The 15,382-nt window shown below is 37.3% G+C and overlaps 1 protein-coding gene across 4 annotated transcripts in view; it reads right to left on the bottom strand.

Annotated features, from left to right (window-relative positions):
• The window catches only part of RELCH (RAB11 binding and LisH domain, coiled-coil and HEAT repeat containing), an 88,032-nt gene that overhangs the window by 10,902 nt on the left and 61,748 nt on the right, over window positions 1–15,382 (bottom strand). For 2 of the 4 annotated variants that reach the window (XM_054057558.1, XM_054057557.1), the window contains 9 exons: window positions 14,354–14,402; window positions 13,845–13,924; window positions 12,975–13,081; window positions 12,287–12,386; window positions 8,471–8,553; window positions 7,482–7,545; window positions 5,771–5,909; window positions 4,943–5,059; window positions 3,841–3,929 (listed from right to left, as the gene is read on the bottom strand). In XM_054057558.1, coding sequence (XP_053913533.1) covers window positions 3,841–3,929; window positions 4,943–5,059; window positions 5,771–5,909; window positions 7,482–7,545; window positions 8,471–8,553; window positions 12,287–12,386; window positions 12,975–13,081; window positions 13,845–13,924; window positions 14,354–14,402 — 828 coding nt within the window. Of the gene's footprint in view, window positions 1–3,840; window positions 3,930–4,942; window positions 5,060–5,770; window positions 5,910–7,481; window positions 7,546–7,735; window positions 7,819–8,470; window positions 8,554–12,286; window positions 12,387–12,974; window positions 13,082–13,844; window positions 13,925–14,353; window positions 14,403–15,382 lie in introns of all 4 variants that reach the window. The other 2 variants (XM_054057556.1, XM_054057559.1) reach the window with 2 other exon arrangements.

Genomic DNA, 15,382 nt, shown 5'->3' with positions numbered 1-15,382 from the left:
CTGAGTTCCTTCTCCGGCGACAAGAATCAAATTCAATCAAACAACCTCTTTTGTTATAATTTGGGGATCTTTTGAACTGACTCTGCTCTTAAACCTTAGAAATTGCACTAACTACTATTTACTACAAAATAAATAAAATTGAGTACTAGGATTTGTAACAGTTATCCCATCAGTGAATATGACAGAAAAAATAAAACTAAAATATATCCAACTTTTGCCCACTACAGCTTTCAGATACAGTTTTGGACTTCCCAAAAAATACATCTCCCAGATCTCTATGAATACAGATTATCATTAACAGATGTCCTCCAGAGCTGCCTATGGTAAGGAAGTGCAATACTTTTGCCTTTGACTGAAGCTCAGGTCACTACTGTTCCTTCTGACGCAGCTCTCTAAAGTCAGATTCTTTCCTGCTAGGTCTGAAAGTTACTCAAAGTAATTAACTTCCAGTTCCACATATGTAAACTATATAAAATATAAAATATATAAAATATAATAATATCCAGAAAACAAAAGAATAAGACTACAGGCTATTAAACTGAAAGTATAACTGGAAAAAGGGACTTCGTTATCTATCAAGTATACGAACTTAGAGCTCCTACAGAACATAGTCATCTCAATTTAGTCACTTTTGCAAACATAAGGAAAAGTCATGACTTAAGTACAAAGTAATCCATTGAAGTGCAGTATTCACCTTCAAAAACCAGAAAGATGTTCATTTGTACAGCTTGATTAAATCCTTTCCCCTATTACTTGAAACGTTCATACTGTCAATATTTTCCCAACGGGCAACTAAATTACATCTCATTTTCAGCTCCTGACTTAATAGTTGTGTTTCAATCTCTCAGACACCCACAAGGTAAAAAAGCATTTTCTAATGTTCAGAGGGAACCTCCTGTGTTTCAGTTTGTGCCCCTGTCTCTTGTCCTGTCATTGGGCACCACTGAGAAGAGCCTGGCTATGCCCTCTCTGCACCATCCCTTCAGGTATTTATACACATTCATGAGATCTCCCCTTGAGCCTGCTCTTCTCCAGCTGAACAGCCTCAGCTCTCTTAGCCTCTCCTGCTAGGAGAGGTGCTCCATTCCCTTTCATCATCTTTGTGGCCCTTTGCTGGACTCACTCCAGTAGGTCCATGCTTCTGTATAGGGGGGCCCAGAACTGGACACAGTACTGCAGGTATGAAGTGCAGCCCATACATTTCAGAATTATACATTCCTCATTCTTGCCTATTATTTCTCTCTTGCACTCCACCAATTTTTGTCTGCATTTTCTTGGATATATTGCAGCCACTGATTTTAGTGCCTCCTTGTCTTGACTAATAAACACACTCTCAATAATTCCAACCCTGGTCAGGCCCATGGATTATTATCTACTGATTTTCCAAGTAGATAGTAACAAATATAAGAAATCTGAGAGCAATTTAAAGGGACTTCAGGGCCTTGGGACGTATGGTGAAGGGATCAGGGGCACGGGTAGTGTTCTCACCTGTCATTGCAACTACAGGGAATGACGAGAGGAGGAATAGGAAGACCCAAGAAATAAATAGCTGGCTCCAACTCTGGCGTGAGGAGCTAACTTTGGGTTCTTTGATCGTGGGTTGCTGTCCAAGGGCGGAGTATACTCGTCCCTAAGGGGCAAAAGGTTAATTATAAAGAAGCTGGCAGGGCTCATTAATAGAGCTTTAAACTAAAAATGAAGGGGAAGGGGACAAAACCAGGCTTGATAGAAAAAAGCCTGGCAATGGCGCTCCAGTGTCTGTGGAATGATGTGTTGGTAAAGACCTTTGGTCTGCCACCTCAGAGGAAGTGGGGGATAGCGCATCAAATGGCAGCACAGATGTAAATATTACTGATGGGTTAGAAAATTCAGTGAGTAGTAACTTAGGAACTGAGACTATTCCCCTTAGGAGTGTAGCGGGATCAACAACCCAACTGAAGTGCATCTACACCAATGCACGCAGCAAGGGCAACAAACAGGAGGAACTAGAAGTAATTGTAAGGCAAGAAGACTATGATATAACTGCAATCACAGAAAGCTGGTGGCATGACTTGCATAACTGGAGTTCTGCTATGGCTGGCTATATACTCTTCAGGCGGGATGCCCAGCTAGACTTGCTGTTTGTGAACAGAGAAGGCCTTGTGGGAGGCGTGATGGTTGGAGGATGCCTGGGGTACAGCAATTATTGAGACGACAGAATTCTCAGTTCTCGGAGAAGTAACGAGGGGGGTCAGTGGAATGGCCACCCTGGTCCACTGGAGGGCAGACTTTGGACTGTTCAGAAGGGTGGATGATAAAAGTTCCATTGGAGACAACCAGATGATTTGGCCCAGTCAGCATGGGTTTATGAAAGGCCGGTCCTGACAAACTAGCCTGATCACCTTCTATGACAAGGTGACCCGCTTGATGGACGAGGGAAAGGCTGTGGATATAGTGTACTTGAACTTCAGTAAAGCTTTTGACATTGTTTCTCACAGGCTTCCACTGGCCCAGACAAATGCACCCTCTGCTGGGTAAAAAACTGTCTGGATGGGCAGGCCCGAAGAGTGGAGGTAAATGGAGTCACATCCAGTCGGAGGCCAGTCACAAATGGTGTCCCCCAGGGCTCAGTGCTGTGTCCAGTTCTATTCAATACCTTTATCAGTGACGTGGACAAGGGGATTGAATGCACCCTTTGTAAGCTTGCAGATGACACTAAGCTGGGAGGAAGTGTCGATATTTGGAAGGTAGGAAGGCTCTGCAAAGGGATCTAAACAGGCTGAATTGACGGGCTGAGGCCAGCAGGATGAGGTTTAACAAGGCCAAGTGCTGAGTCCTGCATTTGGGACACAACAACACTGTGCAGTGCTACAGGCCTGAGGAGGAGTGACTGGAAAGCTGCCTGGTGGAGAAGTACCTGGGGGTGTTGGTTGACAGCTGACTGAACATGAGCCAGCAGTGTGCCCAGGTGGCCAAGAAGCCCAATAGCATCTTGGTTTGCATAAGAAATGGTGTGGCCAGCAGGTCCAGGGAAGAGATTGTGCCTCTGTACTCAGCACTGGTGAGGCTGCATCCCGAATACTGTGTTCAGTTTTGGACCCCTCACTACAAGAAACATTGAGGTCCCGGAGCATGTCCAGAGAAGGGCAACGAAGCTGGTGTTTTGTTTGGTCTGGGGAACAAGCCTTATGAGGAGAGGCTGAGGGAAGTGGGGTTGTTTAGCCTAGAGAAGAGGAGGCTGAGGGGAAACCTTATCACTGTCTACAACTACCTGAAAGGAGGTTGTAGAGAACAGGGTGCTGGTCTCTTTGCCCAAGTGATAGGTGTGATAGGATGAGAGGGAATGGTCTCAAACTGTGCCAGTAGAGGTTCATATTGGACATTAGGAAAAACTTCTTTACTGAAAGGGTTATCAAGCACTGGAACCAGCTGCCCAGGAAGGTGGCTGAGTCCTCATCCCTGGAGGTATTTAAAAGATGCGTGGATGAAGTGGTTAGGGATTTAGTAGAAGACGGGTACGGTTGAACTTGGTGTTCTCAAAGGTCTTTTCCAATCCAGGGACTCTATGATTCTATGAAAAACATTTCCTTTTTCTTTTCCTTCAGTCTACAAATACCTGTGTTTCTACACGGTTTTCTGACAGGTGAGTATTTCTCTGCAGAGGTCCTCAGGTCAGAAATACATTTTAGAAGATTTTATTGTTTTCTTTAATCATGTGTTGTATTCCTTACCAAAAACCCCTCAATGCTATGTTTTGGTACCATTTATGAGTAGTTCTCCCTAACTTATGGTTTTAAATACCATTACATTTTAACTTTTGCTGCCACTTGCATCTCATACTCATTTAATATAGCTGCTCACCTCATGCTCTGGTGAGAGGTGTTCCATGTCAGTTCGTAAACACTTAAGTCCTGGTAAAAAGTGATTGACCATTAAATCCTCTGAAATAACTAAAAAACAGGTTGTTAAGGTATTATAAAGATTGTCTTCTGAAATCATACTATTTCATTTTCTGTCTTCTGATAATGTTATTCTACTGAACACAGGGACAAGCTACAGCAACAAACCCCAAGAAAACAGAACAGCATTTGGCACTCCATAACTAAAAAAAGAAAAAAAGAAAGATCTTAAAACATTTAACTTTTTTTTTTTCATACATCCATACCCTTCTTATCATATTTTCTCCTTAATTTACTGATTAAAGCCAAGGACTTCAGTTTTCTAGCTATTTTTTTTGTCTACCAGTTACACTGTATTGGGCCTGGTTGAGATGGAGTTAATTTTCCCCATATCAGCTCTCATGATGCTGTGCTTTGTGTTGGTAGCTACAAAGGTGTTGATAACACATTAGTGTTTTGGCCACTGCTGAGCAGTGCTGCACAGCATCAAGGCTGTCTCTCCAACATTCCTTCTTTACCAGTACGCAGGGGGTGGGCAAGACCTTGGGAGGGACAAAGCCAGGGCAGCTGACCCAAAATGACCAAAGGGATATTCCATACCATATGAAGTCTGCTTAGCAACAGAAGCTAACAGAAAGGAGGAGGAGGATGGGCATTCGCTATGACATTTGTCTTCTGGAGCAGCTGCTACACCTACTGAAGTTCTACTTCCCAGGAAGCAGCTGGATATTGCCTGCAGATGGGAAGTAGAGAATAAGTCTTTGTTTTCCTTAGTTTCCATGTGCCATCTTTGCTTTTGCTTTATTAAACTGCCTTTGTCTTGACTCACAAGGTCTTCTCCGCTTCTCCTGCTGAGAAGGGCAGTGATAAAACAGCTTAGTGAGCACCTGGCATCCAACCAAGGTCAAGCCATCACATCCACCTTCTGTGAAAAACTCTTCTTTATACTGATCAGATCATGTTCTACATCACATATTCAAACACAAACTTAATTATTTCTCAGGTATTAATCTTCTCCCCCCATCAGAGAATTGACATCCAAACTTCCATAGAAAAAAGGATACAACAACAGGAAAGAGCACTGTAGGCTTCAAACAGGTGGGTAGCGATATCCAGTCTCTTCGAATCCACAGACTGCTGGTTGTTGACCAAAGCTAATTTGTGCAAGTGTGGAATAACAACTGAAAATGTAAATACTGGAATAAATATTTGAAACTGCTTACCATAAACTTCCTTAGCTTTAAAGAGTCGGTAAGTGGCAATTGTAGGCATCTGATGCATCACACATCAGTGTGGAATAAGAACTGCAAATAATGGCTTTTGATGGAACTGCCCTGCAGATTTAACTGACCAACTCACACTTGAAATAAAACCATGATAATACCACCTCCAGTAAGAAGGTGCCTCAGAGTACCTTTGAAATAGTAACAGTTTACAGAAAATAGCTGTCTAAAATATGCTACTATTTTATAAATATAGTTGATAAGCTAGAGACAGAGGTAGGCGCATTATTTAGAAAATGTCACTGCCTATAGAGGAAGCCTATCTAATGAGTTCAGCCTGCTAAACTAGAGGCCTGCAGCTGGAAGTCATGATAGCTCCTCATGTTTTGTTTACAAGTAGCTTTAAGAGATTCTAACAATCAACTTTGCTCTTCTATGTGGTTTACATTTCAGGGCCATGAAAAAAAGCTGTTTTGTTCATCTGGGACGCACTTACATTTAAGATGTGTGGAATAGTTGAAATACATATATGGTAGCTGAGGGTGAAACAATGGGGGAGAGTGGAGAGGAAGGCATTTCACATGTCAAGTAACTAAAATACTACTTTAGGGACAAATTAGCTTTAAGGCAGAAAGAGGAAGACTATATCCTCCCACTGACTCAACTTACATTCATCTCTAAATCTGGGCTCAGCATTAGGTCCAACTCTTCCAAATGTTTTTATGATTTCTGAATGTAGAGAATGTTGGTCTTGATATTGAGGATCCTCCAGGAAAGATGCCAGCTGCATTTTGACTCTTTCCAGAAGCTTCCAGAGAAATAAAAAGTACACAAAAGAATGAAGATGCTAGAAACTGTTACGGTTAGGTCAGAGCGTGTCTATAATCGTACGTATTTTAGATGATAAACCTTGAAATTTCTGTTAATTTACATTTTTTCTGATAGGATGTTCTAAACTCTTCAGTGGAGTTCTACATTTTAAAGACTGTTAACATCTTTTTGATCTGATCTGCCTTAAACTACACGCAGGTTATTCCATATAGTCAGTCCTTCCTCCAGAAAATTTCCTTGGTTTTGCTAAATTTTCTACCTACTATTAAAATTTCCCTCTTACTATTAATATCCTTGGAGTTCTCCTGTTTAATTACAAATTAATTAATGTTAATTTTTTGGTAATAGATCTCAATTATTGTGTTGAAAAATTTTATGCAGAGGACAGAGATGAAAAAGTAAGCACCATATAATCAATGGAATTAAAAAAAGATTTCTTCAAATAAAAAAAAAAAAACTCCAAACAAATATACCTAAAACAGCATAAGCATTGAATTTGCATTCAAAGTTGTAAAAATAACATTTTCTGATACATTCTGGAAGGTGGCATCACCTCTTTACTCTAAGGCTTATTGTAATTAGCACAGTGGATACAGTAATTTGTGTGGTAACAAAATAGTATTCTTCCCAAACTGATTACAGGCATGCATTCCAAGCTACAAAATTGTAACTTATCCATCTTCCAAGTACTTGTGAGTCATCACTGACTTCTTACTCACATTTCCTCAAACACATTCTTTTAGAATATGTTGGTATTACAGGAAGAATGCAAGCTCTGGAAAAAGCTGCAAAGACTTCAAGAAGAAGTTTGACTGCACAATTATTATATAAAGCAAAATACAGTATTCCTACAGCCTACAGCAGAACACTGGGTTTCTTTTTCAGAATTCTGATGCAACACCAAAGTTCTGTCATTTAAAAACCAAGGAGAAACTGCATATCTGTATAATCCTTACGGATTATTTCAGTTATGTCACTATGATGCCCTTTAATGCCATCTTGGACATCATGGGCTAAAACAGCAGATATGACAGGAACTACAAGAGACTTGTGCCCTTCTAAAACAGCTGGAAGCCAGGTAAGATATTCTAAAGTATCTAAAATGGTATAATATACTTATGCAGAGGTAACTAAATCCCACTATGACTTTTTTGTTTAGCATTATAACATAAAGCTATTTTATTGGAATTGATGGACTTGGATTTCTCACTTGTATTGGAAAATGTCTTAAAAGACATTTTGAGCATGGGATTTCCCACCTTCTAACACAGGCCTCCCCCTCTATTCTACTTTGTTTATGTTTGGTTTGGTATTCAGAAAGAAATATTTATATTAGTTAAAAGAGGGTTGGTTTGTTTCCAAAAAAAAAAAACCCAAACCATTGCAAAACTTGAAAGCACTTTGGAAGAGGATATAACAGAGGAAGAAATATAAGCTACTTTTTTTCCCTCTCCAAGTTCACTAATAAATTACTGGATTTCTGGATTTATTAAAAAACCCACTCACTTCTAATGCTACAAAAACAACAGTCTTACAACAGGTGTCTTACCTCTCTTTGAGTAACCGTTTCCATAATGGTCCCAAAAGCAGGAATTGTTGCAATCCTTACTGAACTACAACAGAAAAAAACCCAGAGTCTTTAAGATGTATTAAATATCAAGAATAAAATGAATTAAAAATAAAGCAAACAAAAAAAATATTAGTACTTTAAGTCACATTAGTTTCTAGCAATGACAAAACAAAAAGAAGCAGACCAGGAAAAAGACAGACAGGATTAACTCAAGGTCTCAATCTGAAACTCACAATTCAGGATCACTGGACAAGGTAACAAGGGCCGGAGCAACCCGCTTGTCAACTAAGGCTTCACTCATGCCTCGAAGGGTCAGCTGTAAACCAGTCAACATGCAATAAAAAATGGTTTGGTAAACTTGAAGTACTGGGTTAGCTGTGACTGAGGATGGGCAGGCAGACTCTTAGTTTTTCTCAGTTTAGTCACCCACAGAAGACATTAAAACGAATCAGACTGTATTCATGCTACAGTGTTTATTAGTAACAACCTGTTAGTGAGATTAGCAAAGCATCCCTCCTTAGCTTGAAAGAAATATCACATCAGAATGTCCAGAAAATGAAGCACTATGGTTGTCTGTCAGAAAGTAGATACAGCCAAAACCATTTTGCATTTTAGTAATGCAGATGATATTAAATTTTGCAGTAGTAAAGCTGATAGCATTACAGAACATGTTAATATCCAGCTTTCTGCTAGAAATGGTGTAAGCAAATTTCAAAACTAAGAATGACTGTATAGAAAACAAATAAATGACATTGATTTAAGTTTTCCATTTAAAGCTTATTCAGCAGTTTTATCTGGTTCAGTTCTAGGCGTTGTAGTAAACCTTTTTAATATAAATAAGTGATTTAAAAGTTACATTTGTTTAAAAGTAATTCAATTTTTGTTCAGCTAGAATAAGGAACAGAACTGATGGTTATTTCTTCCTAAGTATTAAGAGAGATGCTAGGTATATAAGTCAGGAAACTTACATTTCAGGGTCACTGGAGAGAGTAATGAGAGCAGGAACAACTCTCTGAGCTACCAGAGTTTCATGTACCCCCTTCACCAACAGCTGAATGGTCGGAGCAGGGGGGTATCACAGGTGATGCACGGAAAGAGTGAGCACAGTATCATGGGAAGAGGAACGGCACAACCAAGAGAGAGAAAGAAAAAAAACACAAAAAGCAAACCAAAATTAGAAGCTAAGCAAATACTGCTACAGTAGTGCTTCATATATGCAAAAGCATGAAGAAAGCTGAAGTGGCCTGACGATTAGCACAAACCTGACAAATTCAACGATATGATGATGTTTTCTCTATTTCCAGCTATTTTAAAACTTGAACACTCAAAAGTTTAGCAATATAATTATGTATTGTATATTATTATGTATACACATAGCTATGTATAATTAAATACTAAAGTGATGCCAATTTGAGTCTGACAATTTCATCTAAATGGTAACCATTCCTAAATCAATCAAATTGTATTTATTACAGCAGGTGGGTGTCACAGGAAAAATATGTCTTTAGCTAAGCCAAACATATGTAGTCTTCCTACACTGAGGGATACCTTTCAAACATTTTACAATGTGACAAACAGCACCTTTCCAGATGCCACTAAGCTTTCCTCAAAGTCATTCAGGGGTGTTTTAGATTTAACTGCCATCGAAGCAGGAACATCTGTGAAACTTCCCAAGTTTCCCTTGCTGGTTTACACAAGTAGAAAAAAGAGAATCTTTGGATTAGCCACAAAATGTATTTCACCAAGTTTTTTTTGCAAACTAAGGATGAGATATATTTATTGCAATACATCCCAAATGTTAAAAACTGAAATTATAATGAAATTTATTACCCATAAATATGTGTAAATTGTTCAAATTTAGATTTCCCAGGTGATTTTTCTTTTTTAAATTACTTAGGTAGTGATAAATAAGCATACATTTGCTTCATATGCTCCTCCCATGTTTTCTACATATGAAAACCTGATTTTCGATAATGACAAGTTCCAGACTTTGTCCACATTCAGCACAACAGGTTGTTTTGTCTGCATTAATAAAAAAGGGAAAGCCTTGATGCTTCAATTTTGCATCTCATGTAAGGAAGTCTGCATACATTTGCTAACTTTAGAAACCAAACATAAAAGGCTTATCAGTAGTTTCTGAGTGAAATTTGAAATGTCTTTTTTAATATTTAGCTACATTCTAATTTTTATTTTCTATTCTCAAATTACATAATGACCACAAATTAAACTCCATGCTTTTTCCCCCAGCAGTGTAACAAGAGAACATGTAAAATCTATAGCGCATGGAGAAAGCAGTAGCTGTCAATACATCGCGCAGTACCAAAACCGGGCAATATTTACATCCTCTGACTAGAGAGGGTTTTACAGTCTACTGTTTGTTTAAGGATTCCTGTTTTACCAAGCCTGAATTTGAAACAAAGTAAATTGTGAAAGATTGGAAGGAACCTGAGTTAACTACTTGGAATCTGACTTTACTACTTTTATAGGAGGCTTCTGGAATTTTTATTAAGCAATATTTGTGTGTGCATGTATATGCACGCATGCACAGGTGTACACATGCATTGAATGTATTGTGGCCTTACAGATGACTAGAAAAGGAAGCATGGGGAGTGAATTGCTATGCTTGTAAGAACATCTGGAGGGGAAAAGCTGCAACTTCCTGTATTTGTTATTTGGAAAGTATCAGGATGTCAGTTTTACTATTACATTTCAGCATTAATACATTTCATGATTATTTACAGCGGCAACAACTTAAAAGTGCTGATGTGTTGAGCTTACGGGCTACTCTTAAAATAGGTGTTAAGGACATGGCTCACTGACTACAATGATTGTACGCTTAATATTTCCAATTTTGAACAAATAGGGACTTGCATTTTCTCCACTAATCTTAATTTTGAGAAAAACCTAGAGGTACTGTAGTGCTTTGAAAAAGAAATGCTTGGAATTTGTAGAATTAGCAAACAATTTAGAATGATCTCAGCTTCATGACTACGTGGGCTGCCACACTTCTAATTATGGTAAAGTATGGTAAACAGAACCGTTCTGTCTTACAGAAAACACAATTTATATTTCAAGCCTCACTCTGAACATAAGTGTTCCTAGCTTTGAACCTAAACAGACCAAAGCTTATAACACAACCATGCACTTCGTGTTCAAAACCGCAGCAAATCTGCTTGCCTCAACATTCAAATGGGAAACTACTGACTGAAAACATCAGCATATACGCAACAGAAACAGCTGGATGAGCAAAGTCGTGGAGCAGTGTGTAAGCTTACAGTGAGACAGAAAACACAAATTTTTATCCTGTTTTGATTTTTCTAGATCAGTGTGGTCATTACTTATGTATAATACACCTTAAATGCTAGCACAAAGCTTCCTGCCCCAAGGGGAGAAGAAGTAGAAGGGCTCCAAATCACTTGTGTCTTTCCAATCTTTAACAGACTGTAAAGGTTTAGTAACACAGCCTGGCAGGCCCAAATCATTGCAGTCTTTGTGGGGCCGTACAGACCATGGTGCTGCTCAGAATCTTTACAGTTCTCATACAGCTGTCTTGCAGGTGACAGGCTCCTTATCTTTTATCTAACCACTAATCAACTACTACCACCTCTTTACACAGGTGATTTCCCCAATTTACATACTGTCACGTATAAATATGTATGACACAACTTTCAAAACTCAAAAGTATTTCAAAAGTGATCAAAAATTGCCATTTCCTTTCCAAATGGAGAAGGGAAAAAAAAAAAAAATGCAGTTTGATGTTTTCAAATTAAATCCTTAATACTTATATTCCAGGTCCTAAAGTGATTGCTTAGGGCTTTATCTGCAATGACTTTCAGAGTTGTAGTATAGAACACTAATGGTTACGTTAAGTACTCTTTTTTTTTCCCGGGAGAGTTGAGATTTGTTTTAGCTAATGAATACAAGGTGGTAGGTTCAGTTAGAGGTCTACTGGAAAGCTATCCAAATGAGCCAAAGATGGAAGCAAAGGTACTCGCTTTGTTTGGCAAGCGGAATATGCCTCAGGGGCTTTATATATGCCTTTTTTAATTAACCCTTGATTAAAAAAAGGTATGATGTGGAAATAAAAGCAAACTTATTAGTTAAATGTAACAGTCTTTATATTGAACAATTTTACAAGGGAAAGATGAAGTTGTCACTATGTGGCAAGTAAAGTAACTGTAAATTATTTTAGTTTTTACAAAAAATACAGAATTGGTTAAATGTATGTTTTTACCACCATATTCGGCATCAATGGAAACCAGTTTGAATTACAATGCGAGTTCAATGTACAAGTATACACAAAAAGTACTGAAATCTGGTAATTTGTGAATTAGACTCCTGATGATTTGCTCACTAGCAGAAGCAAATGTTAAAAGTCAACAGATGCTTATGTTTTTCTACAGACCTAAGCAAATACATTCGACAATTAATTTAATTCTGGTTTTAACACAGCTTAGCAATAAAATCCGTTTTCATAATCGGAAAAAGTTTTTTTTGGCATGCAAGAATCAGAACACAATAATCAAGTCAGCAGTAGATCAAAGAACACATACATGCTTGCTACAGAAGCATCTTGTAAGTGGCTAATGACAAAAAGCTTAATCCAAAATATGCTGTTGAACAGAAAACAGATTCAGAAACAACTGCACAACTTCCTGCTCCATCACACAGTACACAACTTATGTATGCCATTTGTAATTTTAAGATTGTAGCAAAATAATCTGAATCTGTTTAAAATAAACTCTATTTTAAAAAAGGTGTAAAAAAGTTTGGATAGCACTTACCTCAAACATTCTAGCAGCTGTACATCGAACAAGAGCAGAAGTATGGACAACTCCATACCATAAGACAGTTAATAGCAGCTCATGATAAGCAGGGTTTGCACTAAAAGAAAATAGTTGGGCAATCAAAACAAACCAACCACTCCCAAAAAATTAATATGTTCTGTATCTACAAAATGCCATAGTTTCAAAAACCCACTGCTTAACAAATCTAAAACTCCCAACATTTATCCTTTCTGCAGGACACATAACACTTATCTTACTCTGAAGGACATGCAAAATGTTGCTTTCTAGAAAATACACTGCATTTTAAGTTTATATTTTTAATTTTTTTTTTCAAAAAATGAGTGGCAATAAGTTATGACACTGAACTGAATGCAAATACATATCTAGAAAACATCATACTAGTATGGAAAATACAAAATGAATTTCCGTTTATCCTCAATGACTTTTTTTGTGGGGTTTTTTTTGGGTTTGGAGTTCTTTTTTCATAGTTCAGAATTTTTTTACCACAACACAGTTTAACCTAGAGATTAAAAGTTTAAACTCTGTGAAACACCAAGGGAAAAAAAAAGTATACCCTTCTTTCACCCAAAGCATCACAGTTATTAAAATTACAGCCAGATTAGCAGCTTTTAATAAAAACATCTAATGTATTTAGATCTAGCAAACTCCAAGGTACATTCTTTACCCCAGTTCCACAAAGGAAGCTTTCAGGCTATCAAGAGGAGCATGGGATAGTGAAAGCATGGTCATTACATCTTCTAAGAATCCAACTAACAGCTTGCGGTCTTCTTCCTGAAAGAAGAGTGTATGACACTGAACGTAGTAGAAGTATTGCTACGATTCTGATCGCCTACAGCTACAAAAGAGAAACTATGAATGTGAACAAACTAGATTTAGCTTTTAACAACATTATGAACTTCAAAAATGTGGTCTAAGAACAAGAACCTTTCAAAGCAAAGACAAGAAGAGACTTGTATTTCTGTATTTCATCAACTAAGTACATCCTCAGGCATGAATTACCCAAATTGTTTCAATCAAAACAGCTGAGAAGAGTACTTGAGCACTTCCATGGCTCCTGACAGTTTGTGATTACTCACAGTCCACTAAACATTTGTGAGATGAGGCGGCATTTACTTTTCCTGGAAGCTACATATATGCCACTCCGTAACTGGTTATTACTGAAGGATTAGTTAGTATTATTTACGGAGTGCTTATTTTATTTACGGAGTACTAAGTAGCACTAAAATTTTAAGACTCCAACTATGCCCAAAATGGCGAATTACATGCTTAACTGTTACAGTAAATTTTGAAAATTAAGTTTTCGATAGAAGCATAGATGTTATTTTAAGATTTACTGCATTCAGGTATTAACACTGGTGACTATCATTCAAATGTAGTAGACAACTCGACTAGAAAACTTTTCTTGCAACTGCCCACTTACCCACCTATCTTCAACGCACAGGAGCACTGCATGTTGTCAATGAAAACAGTAGGAGGTCTTGGTAGAATAAATTTTACATATTATCATACATTAAGCAAAGAAAAGCAAACCTACCTGAATATAACATGTAAGGACCCCTGTTGCATAGATGGGAACTGTGGCTTTTGTTAGCACTCCATTACCTGCTGTAGAATCTAATGACATAGTGAAAAAATTTAGGTTTTATATGTACATATGTGTGTGTACGTGTGTTTGTGTAACATACACTATTTTTTACACATATAAGGTAGACTTATATGTGTGTATTATAAGTATTATGTACATTCATATTTCAATATATACATGAAGAACTTATATAAATATATATGCATACATACAGGCACACATGCACTAAAATAATGCTCAAGTGGCATTTGCATTTGAAATTTTATTTGTACTTTACACACAAACAATCTTCAACTTCAGAGTGTTCCAGAAAGATTAAGATTAGATTTTCAACATTTCAGAAAGAAGACATATTTGAGAAATGCAGTCTGAAAATATTATTTGAACAAGAGATTGGCAGATTTTTTCCAGTTGTGGTTAAGATCAATTTTTATTCATTTGACTAAAAAGCTACTTACCTATGTTTTCCTCAGATAGTCTTAATATCTCCTGGAACTGTGGTTTTACCTATACAAAGGACAATGAATCTCATGTAAGAAAACCTGTTACCAGTGTCAATTAACTTAGGGAAAAATGAATAATAAAACCAATACAAAACAGAAAAAAGACATTTTGAAGGTACAGAATGGAAGAAACGTTAAAAAAAACTAGGCAGCTTTTAAGAAAATGGAAAATATGACATGATAGAGTAAAAATTTCTATGGAGCACCCACAGAGAAGAAGCAGTATTCAGCACTCCTGTACTAAGGTATCATGTGTGATACTATACACACACTTAGGTAGGCTTCAGGGTTTACGGTTTTATCAATATATATGTGAAAACACCAAACAAACAAACTCGGTTTTATGTTAGATCTTAGCTATCCATGAAGTGCTCTCTTCCAAAATACAGCTGTAATAATCAGTATTAGAAATTCTTTTACAGAAACAAGGGTTCTAAAGATAACTTACAGAAGGGGCTTTCAAATATCAGAGACTAGTTCTCATCTCTACAGAGGCAGCATGTAATCCTAACACTGTTTTGTAATTTTATCTTCAAGTAATCCTCTCATGCTTTATAATTTCTCTTTCAAAACCTATTTTGAATTATATTCTGAAGTTACTTTATTGAGAAAAATTATATATTTCCTTGAAAAAAAGAGTTTAGGTATCAGAAAATATTTCTAGCAGAAAAAGCATTAATTTTAAATTTCCAATCAATTATGGTCTGGTGTACTTACATACACCACAAACATTGAACAGCATGCTGTTTTGAAGAAAGAAAAATTTCTAAATCGCTAGAAGTAGGATAATCTCTCCTACAAAGCAAATACGAAGAATACAACTTAAAAAAGACTCGCTTGTTGGGCAAGATGAGAAGGCCATTCCAAAATGGTCAGAAACAGAAATCAAAAGGATGCAAACAGTGGTTTAAAACCAGAAGCTTTAAATGTACTTATGAAAAAGCAGTGTGACATACAAACATAAATAGCCACATAAAGTGCATG

The sequence above is a fragment of the Cuculus canorus genome, chromosome 2 (genome assembly GCF_017976375.1).
Source record: "Cuculus canorus isolate bCucCan1 chromosome 2, bCucCan1.pri, whole genome shotgun sequence".
NCBI classification, from domain to species: Eukaryota; Metazoa; Chordata; class Aves; order Cuculiformes; family Cuculidae; genus Cuculus; species Cuculus canorus.
Note: the sequence above shows the minus strand (reverse complement) of the source record. Positions and strands in the feature narration are given on the sequence as shown.